The 10,943-nt window shown below is 65.1% G+C and overlaps 2 protein-coding genes across 11 annotated transcripts in view; both read left to right on the top strand.

Annotated features, from left to right (window-relative positions):
• The window catches only part of ANKRD11 (ankyrin repeat domain containing 11), a 159,865-nt gene extending 155,410 nt beyond the window's left edge, over positions 1–4,455 (top strand). For all 10 annotated transcript variants that reach the window (XM_055726918.1, XM_055726911.1, XM_055726916.1 and 7 more), the window contains 4 exons: positions 713–811; positions 918–1,061; positions 2,176–2,268; positions 3,144–4,455. In XM_055726918.1, coding sequence (XP_055582893.1) covers positions 713–811; positions 918–1,061; positions 2,176–2,268; positions 3,144–3,329 — 522 coding nt within the window. In that variant the 3' untranslated portion in view covers positions 3,330–4,455. The remainder of the gene's footprint in view (positions 1–712; positions 812–917; positions 1,062–2,175; positions 2,269–3,143) is intronic.
• A 2,621-nt stretch (positions 4,456–7,076) lies between these two features.
• On the top strand, positions 7,077–10,885 carry SLC22A31 (solute carrier family 22 member 31). The gene is made up of 9 exons (XM_055726696.1): positions 7,077–7,430; positions 8,340–8,443; positions 8,510–8,664; positions 8,771–8,939; positions 9,233–9,375; positions 9,484–9,592; positions 9,662–9,876; positions 10,010–10,121; positions 10,225–10,885. Exons 1-9 carry the CDS (start codon positions 7,077–7,079, stop codon positions 10,571–10,573), a joined length of 1,710 nt encoding a protein of 569 aa, XP_055582671.1. The 3' UTR covers positions 10,574–10,885.
• The last annotated feature ends 58 nt before the right edge of the window (positions 10,886–10,943 follow it).

Genomic DNA, 10,943 nt, shown 5'->3' with positions numbered 1-10,943 from the left:
TCCAGGATCCAGCCTGGAGGAGGAGGGTCGATACGACCGGCTACGTCAGGCTTCGTTCCCTGCTGCAGGCAGGGTAAAATACCCGGGTCTGCGGGTATTTCTGTCGCAGCGTAGCCCATGCACAAGTTACCGTTCGCGTGTGTCCTGCAGCAGTTGTAGCCTGTGTTCACATCTGCCTGTTCCTTCCTAGACTGACCCAGAGCCACCTGCGCCTGTTCTGCGGTGCGGGGCTGTGCCGGGGCAGCGCCTCGCTCCCCGGGGAGGCGCAGGACAGATCGGGACACGAGCACCCTTCCCACTGCGCGGACTGGGCTCTTCCCGGCAGCGTTGCTCCACGTGTGTCATCCTCTGTGTCAGACACGCTCCGTGCCGCAGGGGCAGTCTGTAGGGTGCTTTAGGCTCTGGTTCTGCAGGCCGAGCTCGCCTCCCAGCACTGGACACCTCTTGCCGTGTTGCCTCACCCCTCGCTGTGGTCTGAGCACCGGCAGGACGTTGTCCTTTGCCACCTGCCTGCTGAGGAAACAAGCTCAGGCGAGCTCCGCATAGCACCCCGCAGGGCGGCACAGAGCCCTTCTCCGAGCCGTGGCCGGTGTGCGTTTCGGCTGGGTGGCTGTGCCGCAGGCAGGGCCCCTGTGGCTGGGGAAGCAGGCACCCGCGGGCCTGCACGCAGCAGCGTGGCTGGCTCTAACCCTCCGCTGTCGTGTGCCCGCAGATTGCCCCGCCACCGTCGCTCGCGGAGCCTCTGAAGGAGCTCTTCAAGCAGCAGGAAGCTGTCCGGGGGAAGCTGCGGCTCCAGCACAGCATAGAGCGGGTAAGGGAGCGCTGAGGGGAAACTCCTGCTGGGGAAGAGGCCTCCGATTCCTTCTGCTGGGGAGACAGAGGCTGCCACACTCACTGCTTCGTTTGCTTTTCCTCAGGAGAAGCTCATCGTCTCCTGCGAGCAGGAGATTTTGAGAGTTCATTGTCGGGCAGCAAGGACTATTGCCAACCAGGCTGTGCCCTTCAGTGCCTGCACCATGCTGCTGGACTCCGAGGTCTATAACATGCCTCTAGAAAATCAGGTCAGTGCCTGCCCTGCTAGGGAAGAAGTGTCTCAGAGGTGCTGTGCAGGACCCCGAGGGAGAGATGTGCTTTTCTGGAGGGAGGGATGTGTGCAGGAGTTACTAATGCTCTTCCTGCTCGGGTGCCTGTCGCCCACCGCAGCACACAGATGCTGCTGGAGCCCTCCCCAGCACGTGCCCAGGTTGCACCAATTTCTGGTGTTGCATGTTCTGGGATACCCCGTGTGCGTGCCAGGGAAGGAAATACATCCAGGAACATGGGGATCCAGGGAGCATCATGTCTTGTTAGAAGCAGAGATGACTCACCATTTATCAGTGAGTCGCAGGATCCTCTGCCCTTCTTCTTGATCTGGATCGTCTACACACTTGAAAGGTTTCTTTTACTGCACTCCGGGATACCTCTTCCTGTTGAAGGAAGGGGAGAGAGCCATTAAATTGATTTGTGTCTGAATAGTGGCTTTGAAAGAGCCAGGCTCTGTCTCACAGCCCACAAGAAACAGTCATTTCTGCCTTTGATTTCACATCGTTCAGTGCTGGAGAAGGGGGAATCACGTCCAGTTTCTGCAGCCGGCGGCCGCACGGTGGCCCGAGCCATCCCACCAGCACCTGCAGCCTGCGCCCTGTGGCTGCTGCCAGCCTGGCCGCTCAGGGAAGCAGGCTGCTGCGAGGCCAGAGGGATCCTGTGCAGGGACAGGATCCTGGGATTTATTAGTGACCTGGTGTATTGATCCAGGAGCCTTGATTTCTCCCGCAGCGTTTTCCATCTAAGTGTCTTGGTTTCTGCAGCGAAGACGTTACTATCTCGGGCATGAGTAGAAGGAGACAGAGAGGTGCGGGTGCTGTGACGGGCTGGCACGCGCAGATTCTCTGCAAACCGAGTAGAAATGGGGAGTGTGTGCACGCGTGTGCACCTCTGAGGCTGAAGCCCTGGCAAAGGGCTGCAAGAGCACCTGGGAGCAGCGTGCTGGGTGCAGGCACCTTTCTTGTTTCTGATGAGTGTGTGTCCTAAGAATGTAGCTTCTTAGACCTGTAACTGCTTAAAGTAAAAAAAAAAAAAAAAAGAAGAAAGAAAGAAAACCCACCGTTTAATTCCCTTTTGCTGTCGTTTGCTTAGGGAGACGAAAACAAATCGGTCAGAGACCGTTTCAACGCGCGACAGTTCATTTCCTGGTTGCAAGATGTGGACGACAAGTACGATCGAATGAAGGTGAGCAGGGCAGGTGCTCTGAGCTGCCGCTGTGGCATGTGGGCGGCAGCAGGTCCTGCTGCTCTGTCTCCTGCTGGGAGGGTTTCTCCGAGAGGGGGTCCTGGCTGCTGCTGTAGCCTGGATCCTGCCTTCGTGTCCCGAGCTGGGCCGGGCAGCGTTGCGCAGTGAGTGACGCTGCTGTGCACGGCACAGTGGGGAGGTGGGAGCTTGGCTGGGGCTGGGGAAGCACGGTTGCCTCTGCTGGGTCCAAGAAGGGGGAAAGCAGAGACATTCTGCTGAGGGTCGGCTGGCTGGCTGTTGTTTTCCTTCAGCCATGTGGTCTGGAGCTTTCTTGGTCAGTTAAGCCCTCGGGGCCTGCTCTTCACCAGCGATGCATGCTGCAGCAAGCTCAAAACCTACGGCAAACTTCAAGGTGGCAGGAGCCCATGCAGGGATTTGCAGAGTGCTCTGCAGAGCTCGGGGTGGCAAACTGGCACGGTAGGGAGCAGGGACGGTTGTGCTTTCAGCTGGTGACACGCAGGGAGTTGGCAGCTCCCACGAAGGGAGCAGGACCCTGTTCCCAGGCAGCCAAGGGCCGCTGTTGGGGCCGATGGGGACTGGCTGCCGAGGCTCGGTGCTCTCGAGTGCTTATGAGCCTTTAAGAGCTGCGCCACAAGGCCCTTTCGGGTCTGCCCCAGCCGGAATGGGGCTCAGCAGACATCCCAAGTCCAGGTTTCCTTCCTGCAAGGATGCATGTGGTGCCCCTTGCTCGGCTTGCTGCTCTGCCCGCTGCGATGGCTGCAGGTCCCCTGCCCTTGCTGGGTGGGACCCGCAGCAGGAGCCTCCTGCCCTCTTCCCCCCTCATCTCTGCTCGGTTTTATTTTCCCCCAATCCAGACGTGCCTGCTCATGCGACAGCAACACGAAGCTGCCGCCTTGAACGCAGTGCAGAGGATGGAGTGGCAGCTGAAGGTGCAGGAGCTGGACCCCGCAGGGCACAAATCCCTCTGTGTGAACGAGGTGCCCTCGTTCTATGTGCCAATGGTCGATGTGAACGATGACTTTGTGCTCTTGCCGGCATGACAGTTCAAAACCAGGAGACATCACTGAAAACTGGCACGGACGGGAGCCCTCCGAGGTCGGGCGGTCGAGCTCACATTCACCCTTACCGCTTGCTGATGAATCCCTGGTCAGAGGAGGAGGAAGCAGCTATCGGCAGAAAACAAAACAATAAGAAAAATAATTGCACTTTCTTCACAACGTGTCCCTCGCTTCCGGACTGACGGCAGCTCCGCCGGGCAGCGGGCCGGGGCACATCTCCTTTCCAACCGGCTGCTGCGGCAGGGAGGCAGCCGGTCTGCGCGGGCAGCGAGCACTCACCGGCCAAGAGACTGGCAGAGGCGTGGAGGGAGGAGGCCAAGGACACCGTTTGTGTGTGGCAGAAGCTGCTGAGCGGGGCCAGCAACCACGTGATTCATGTACTTGTGAACACCGTGATTTCCAGCTCTCTGTTTTCCACCGGTCGCGGATCTCCTGTTGGAGAAGCTGCAGTAGGAAACCATGGGGGGAGGGGGGGGTGTTTTGAGTTTCTCGTTCCATCCTGGGTATGTCTGAAAAAAAAAACAAAACAAAAAAAAAAAAACAAAAAACAAAAAAAAACAAAACCACACAAAAAAACAACCAACAAAAAAACCCAACAAAAACAATTAGAAACAAAAAGCGTCCAAGTTGGGCAGACGCGGCTCTGAAGGTGTGGACGGCTCCGGCTGCGAGGTGGGGTGCGCCCGCGGCACCCCCGCACCAGCCCCTCGCCACCGTTTCGGGAGAGCGGAGGAGCTGCCTGTGCACCGTGCGCCGGGGCGGCACGGCCAGCGGCGGGCGGGGAAATGGCGATGCAGAGAAAGGACTTTGCCAACTGTGTTTTTAATGGAGTAAAATCCATGTGGTTTATATATTTTTTCCTTTAATCTTGGGCATTTCGTTTCTCTTTCTGAGAACATAACTTGAAAACACTACAGAGCCAATACTCATATAAAGAAAAATTGTATCCCATAAATGCTGTACAGTTTTTATATACATTAACAATGTACTTTTGCTGCCTTCTAGATAATTTATTTTGCAACACATTACTGCACAGTTGTAAATAACTTATGTACTGTAACATCACTTTCAGTTATGTGTAAAGAAATAAATAAATTAATTAAAATTATCTTTCTATGTATAGTTCACCCTAGGCAGCACTTTCCCTGTCAAGGAACAAGCACGGCCCGGGACGGTGCGCGGTGTTACATGAAAGCCCGTCAGATGCACTCGGGTAAGCGCAGGTGGTCCGGCCGCGGTCCGTGCTGCAGGGATCTCCGGTTGCTGACCTGACTTCTGTCACCGCCTCGTTTGTCTCCTCTTTCCTTGGCCTCTTCACGTGCGGTGGAATTGCAAGCCCTGCGGTGCCGACCCTGCAGCTGCGCCGCAGGTTGGGTCGCAGGGAGAGGGGAGCCCTGCCTGCTGACGGGGGGCACAGGGCAACGCGGAGGAGGCTCTTCGGGCTCGGGCTGCTGCGTTGACAGACCCCGCAGCCGCTGCGAGTCCGGGAGCTGGTGTGGGGCTGCCAAGCCTGGAGAAGGACGGTGGAGGCCGGCGCAGTGCCAGGCTGCAGCTCGCTGTGCCGGGCTGCCGGCGCTCGGTTGCGGGCAGGGCAGGCAGGGCGATGGCACCCTGACCGGTTCTGGGGTGCTGCCACCCTGCGTGCCGGGGACAGGCGCCTGCCAGGGTGCCGCACCGGCCATGCTCCCGGCAGCCTCCTTTCTCTGCTTTTTGATACCGAACCTCGGGAAAGGGTTGCGTGGGCCGCTGCCGCCCTGTTTGCTGAATCCACCCGTGCTCGTGGGGCTGGTGAGGATGGTGCTGCCCTGCCGGGTGCGCGGTGTGTGCGCTGCAGGCGCTTGCACATGCACGGCGTGTGCACTGCGGGTGCGCTGCAGGCGCTGCATGTGCACGGTGTGTGCGCTGCGGGTGCGCTGCAGGTGCTGCGGGTGTGTGGTGTGTGCGCTGCAGGTGCTGCATGTGCACGGTGTGTGCACTGCGGGTGCGCTGCAGGCGCTGCATGTGCACGGTGTGTGCGCTGCGGGTGCGCTGCAGGTGCTGCGGGTGTGTGGTGTGTGCGCTGCAGGCGCTTGCACATGCACGGCGTGTGCACTGCGGGTGCGCTGCAGGCGCTGCATGTGCACGGTGTGTGCGCTGCAGGTGCGCTGCAGGTGCTGCGGGTGTGTGGTGTGTGCGCTGCAGGTGCTGCATGTGCACGGTGTGTGCACTGCGGGTGCGCTGCAGGCGCTGCATGTGCACGGTGTGTGCGCTGCGGGTGCGCTGCAGGTGCTGCGGGTGCGTGGTGTGTGCACTGCGGGTGCGCTGCAGGCGCTGCATGTGCACGGTGTGTGCGCTGCGGGTGCGCTGCAGGTGCTGCGGGTGCGTGGTGTGTGCGCTGCAGGTGCGCTGCAGGCACTGCATGTGCGCTGCCTTGTCCGCAGGCCCCAGCCTGGCGTGGACGCTGCCTGAGCTGCCCAGCCCCGGGAGCCAGCCAGGCGCTGCCGCCAGCCAGCGGGCACGGCCGAGGCCCGTCCTGGCAGAGGATGGAAGCGGTGCCCGGTGGGAGCCCGTGGCCTTTCGGCAGGTGCCATCTTGCAGGTGGCATTTTCTGCCATTGCACGGACGGAGCAGAGCGCCAGCGCGATGCTGTTGTCTTGGTGAATGAATTTTTAAAAGGAGAGACAAAACAAAGAACCAGTTGGTGCTTTGTTGGCTCTTCCCCCTGGCTCACCACGGTGCTGGGTGCCAGTGGGGCTCCAAGCAGTTCCCTTCTGGGGGGGGCCAGACCCCCCCGGCCCCCTTTGGGGTTTAGGGGGACCCGGGTGCCTTTGTGGGCGTTCACAGCTGGGCCTTGGCACCCCCAGCTGCACCCCAGGACCCCCAGCGCCAGCTGGACCCATGGGTCCCCCTGTGCCGAGGGGGTGCCTTGGGTTGGAGCACCATGGGGTGGGGGGGCAAACTGGGTTTGGGGGGATTAAGCTGGGGCTGGGGGTACTGAGCCAGGGCTGGGGCAGCCTGAACTGGGCTTGGGGGGGTACAGTGGGCTGGGGGGGAACTGAGTCAGGGCTTAGGGGAGTGAAGTGGGCTGGGGGGGACAAACCGGGCTGGGGCACTGAGCTGGGGCCGGTGGGGGCACTTGTCCAAGCTTGGCAGCCCCACACCAGCTCCTGGACTCACCGCGGTGGGGGCTCGGAGGGGAAACCAGGCTGGAGTGACAGCGCTGGGGCTGGGGGGGGACCAGACTGGGCTGGGGGGGGGGGGGGGGAAACCAGGCCAGAAGGGGAGAGCTGAGCCTGGGGGGTGTGAACTGGGCTGGGGGAGACAAACTGGGCTGGGGGGAGGCAAACTGAGCTTGGGGGGAGACCTGGGGGGGTTAAACTGGGCTTGAAGCGGGAGCACAAGGCTGGGGGGCTGAGTCAGGGCCTGAACTGGGCTTGGGGGCACTGAGCCGGGGCTGGGGGCTGGGCTGGGCTCGGGGGGGGGGGGACAGAGCTGGGGCTCGAAGGGGCAAACTGGGCTGGGGGCGAGTGGGGAGAGGGGCGAACAGGGCTGGCTGGGGGTGCTGAGCCGGGGCTGGAAGGGGCGAACCGGGGCTCGGGGGCCGCGGCCGGCAGGGGCGAGCGCGGCAGCCCGGGGCGGGGGTCCGGCGCGGCGGGGCGGGGCTGTCGCGGGGGCCGGTCCGCGCCGGGGCCGCCCCCACCTGCCCGCGCCCAGCCCAGCCCAGCCCGAGGGTCCCGGCGGCGGCGGGCGATGGCGGCGGGGGCGGCGGCGCGGCCGCGGGGCCGGCGGGCGGCGGGGGGGTGGGCGCCGTGCGCGGCGCTGGCGCTGGGGTGGGCGCTGGGGTGGGCGCTGGGGGCGGCCCCGTCCCACCGCTGCCGGCCCGACGCGGCGCTGCTGCCGCCGCCGCTCCGCCGCCTGGCGGGGGCCGCGCTGCTCCGTGCCGCCGTCCCGCGGCTCCGCGGCGGCTGGAGCCCCTGCCAGCTGTACCGGTACCGGCCCGGGCCCGGCCCCGGGGCCGCCCGCCCCAACGGCACCGGGCCCTGCACCCGCGGCTGGCACTACGCCCTGCCCGCCGCCGGGCTCCGCTCCAACCTCGTCACCCAGGTTGGGGGGCGCGGGGGGGCTGGGGGGAGTGCCCGGGGGTGCGGGGACACCCGTGGGCCGGGGGGGGGGATCTGTGGGTCGGGAGGAGGCCGGGGGGATGGACGGCTGGGGAGGGGGAGTGCCGGGGTTTGGGGGTACCGGGGGTCCCCAGGGGTGGGGGGATCTGGAGGGGTCCCCTGGGGACAGGAGGGGTTGAGGGGTGTGGGGGGGTCGGGTCTGGAGAGGCAGTGGGACTGGATGTCTAGGGGGGTGAGTGTCTGGGGTTTGGGGGGTCCCGGGAGTGGGGGACACCCGTGGGGCTGGGGGTGGTCTGTGGGGCTGGAGTGATCAGGGGGGGCTGGGGAGGCTGTTGGGGCTGTTTGTCTTGGGGGTACCTCGGGACTGGGGGCTTTGAGAGGGTCCCGGCGGGTCCCAGGGGTGGGGGGTTCTGTGGGTCTGGAGGGGACAAGGGGAGGGGGCTGAGGCGGTGGATGTCTTTGCGGGGGGGGGGGGGGTCTAGGGGGTACAAACTGGGGATCCCAGCCCCTGGAACAGGGACCCCAGCACGGGTCCCCCAGGAAAGCCCTGGCTGTGGAGGGGGGGTGTCCTGGGATGTGGGGGGTGAGGGAGGTGGCTTGGGGGGAGCAGGGGTCCTGGGGAAGGGAGGGGGTCCTCAAGGGGAGAAGGTGGGAGACACCCGGGGCGGGGGGGGCAGCTGGGGGGAGCGCTGGGGAAGGGGTGCTGAGGGGCTCTAAGGGCCACCAGCACCATCCTATCTGGCCTCACATTTCTGTTTGGGGGGCGGGGGGGGGGGGGGCTGCCCAGAAACCCCTCGACGCACCTCCTGACTCTGCTGGCGGGGGTGGGGGTGGGGTGTCTGCCGGGCCGCCCGTGCTGACGTCCCCCCTCCACGTGCCCCCTCACCCGCAGTGGGACCTGGTCTGCGCCTCGCGCTGGAAGGTGCCCCTGGAGCAGACCACGCACTTGCTGGGCTGGACGCTGGGCAGCGTTGCCGCCGGCCTGGCCTGTGACAGGTAACCGGGGGTCCCCGGGGGCGGGGGACTCGAGCCCAGCCCCGCTCACAGCCCATCCCCCGGCAGGTTTGGCCGCCGGGCTGCCTTCGTGGTGTCCCTGGTGCTGGCGGTGCCCTTGGGGCTCGGCGTGGCGTTGGCCATCGACTTCGTCATGGTGCTGGTGGCGCGGCTGCTCTTCGGGGCGGCGCTGGCTGGCGCCTTCCTCTCCCTCTACGTGGCACGTGAGTGTGGTGCGGTGCCCTGGGGACCGGGGGTGCTCCGGGATGCTCTGGGGGGCAGGATGCCCCGCACCTGTGGCACCCACGGTGCACCCCTCCCCCCCACCAGGGCTGGAGCTGTGTGACCCCCCGCACCGACTGGGGGTGACGATGGTGGCCGTTTTCTTCTGGATCGCCGGGGAGCTGCTGCTGCCGGGGCTGGCTGTGCTGTGCCGGGACTGGCGGGTGCTGCAGGGCACCGTCACCATGATCCTGGCTCTGCTGGCTGCCTGCTGGTGGTAAGGCCCCCCCGGGCTGGGGGGTGCGTGCTCAGGGAGGGGGGTGCCATGCCCAGGGAGTGCAGCGGCAGCACCCAGCACGCCCTGCCCAGGGCCGCGGCGGGGATCAAAGGCTGCTGGGGGCTCTTCAGGTGGGGTGCGGGACCCCCCGCCCTGGGTAAATGTTTGCTCAGGTTTGAACTTGAGGGTTTCTGGGCAGCGTTGCTTTGAAACCGGGAAAGGGGGGGGGGGGTCAGCGCTGGCGGGGGGCCAGGCTCCTGGGGAGCCCTGTGACACCAATGCTCGCGCTCCAGGTGCCCGGCACTGCTGCTGGAGTCACCGCGCTGGCTGCTGGCCACGCAGCAGCTGGAGAGGGCCAGGAAGACCTTGCAGGCGCTGGCCGAAAGCAGTGGCCCTGGCGACGACAGCTCCTGCCACGAGGAGAGCCTCCTCGCCGGTGCGTGGTGGGGGCTGCCAGTGTGGCTGCTGGGCCCCCTCCCCAAAACTGTGGTGCCGAGGGTGGTGGGATGGTCCTGGCTCTAACCCGGCTCCCCTGTCCCGGCAGAGCTGGAGTCCCTGTCTGAGGGGTCCCCGCAGCCCCGGTACCACGCCGTCTGCGAGATCTTCGGCACCAGGGTCATCTGGAAGAACAGCGTCATCCTTGGCTTCACGGCGTGAGCAGGTGGGGGGGTGCCGGTGGGGAGGGGTCTGGCCCGCGGCCCCCTGACCCCAATCTCCTGCAGGTTTATCGGCTCTGGCATCCGCCACTGCTTCACCCGCAACCTGGCCCCCCACCTGCCGCATTTCTTCTCTTCCTACTTCGTCCTGGTGGGCACCGAGGCAGCTGCCTGCCTCTTCGTCTGTGTGACGGCCGAGCGCTTCGGGCGCCGCGCCATCCTCCTGCTCTGCGCCATCCTCACCGGCATCTCCTCCCTTCTGCTGCTGGCCCTCACTCAGTGTAAGGATGGACAGGGACCCCAGCCCTCCCTGCAGTGGGATGCAGCCCCCAGCTGGGGGTGGGAGCAGGGTGCTTGGTGGGGGTTTGTGTGCAGGATTTGACCCCTGATGGTGCTTCCCCCCTCCCCCCCCAGACCTGCTGGACCTCATTGTCCTGACCCTGTCCGTGGTGGGCATCACTGCCTCCCATGCCGTCACCATCCTCAGCATCTTCTTTGCCAGTGAGGTTCTCCCCACCGTGGTCAGGTAAGGGGGCAGCCGCCACCCTCCCTGTGCTACCCTGGGGTGGGGTGGGGGGATGCCTGGGGAGGGTCCCCCGGGCCCCCTCTGAGTGTGTTTCCTCCCGCAGGGGTGCAGGGCTGGGCCTCGTCGTGGGGGCCAGCTTCGTGGGCAAGGCAGCCGCCCCCATCACTGCCATCCCCAACAGCCGCGGCTTCTTCCTGCACCACGTGGTGTTCGCCTCCTTCGCCATCCTCGCCGTCCTCAGCATCATGCTGCTGCCAGAGAGCCAGGGCCGCAGCCTGCCCCAGTCCCTGCAGGATGGCGAGAGCCAGCGCCGGCCCCCCCTGTTCCGCCAGCCCCCCCGCGAGGACCACCTGCCCCTGATCTCCCCCCACAGCATCCCCCATGACTACTCCCACCTCGCTGCCTCCACCAAGGGGTTGCTGAGCTCCCCGGCTGCCCCCCACAAGATATAACCATGTCCCCCCTCCTCAGGATCTCCCCGCTGTGGGGGAACTGAGCACGGTGCTGGGACCCCCGCCCGTGGGTGCTCGCGGGGGCGGTGGGGCGCAGCAGGACACATGCAGCGGCCGGGCTGGGGGGGCTGCGCACCCACCCCATGGCGGGGCTGGATCCTGCCTCAGGAGGAGCTGTGCTGGGAGCCCTGGGGCGGGGGTGATGCCCCCCCAGGGTGTCTGTGGCAGGCGCCCGTGGGCTGCCAATAAAAGTGCCTTGTTTGTAGGGGGGGCAGCTGGCATGGTCGGGGTGCACAGTGCCCCTGCCACCGGCCTCCTTCTCTGGGATCTTTATTATGGGGGTGACCGGGGGTCTCCTCGCCCACCCCAC

Source organism: Falco cherrug, chromosome 14, assembly GCF_023634085.1.
Source record: "Falco cherrug isolate bFalChe1 chromosome 14, bFalChe1.pri, whole genome shotgun sequence".
Taxonomy (NCBI): Eukaryota; Metazoa; Chordata; class Aves; order Falconiformes; family Falconidae; genus Falco; species Falco cherrug.
The sequence above is the reverse complement of the archived record's forward strand: the minus strand, read 5'-3'. Positions and strand labels throughout refer to the sequence as shown.

Bases quoted from the DNA above. Each gene is read 5' to 3' on its own strand.
- SLC22A31 (XM_055726696.1), top strand. From the start codon at position 7,077: ATGGCGGCGGGGGCGGCGGCGCGGCCGCGGGGCCGGCGGGCGGCGGGG. The intron at 8,444-8,509 runs GTAACCGGGGGT...ATCCCCCGGCAG, and splicing joins GCCGGCCTGGCCTGTGACAG to GTTTGGCCGCCGGGCTGCCT. The intron at 8,665-8,770 runs GTGAGTGTGGTG...CCCCCCCACCAG, and splicing joins CCTCTCCCTCTACGTGGCAC to GGCTGGAGCTGTGTGACCCC.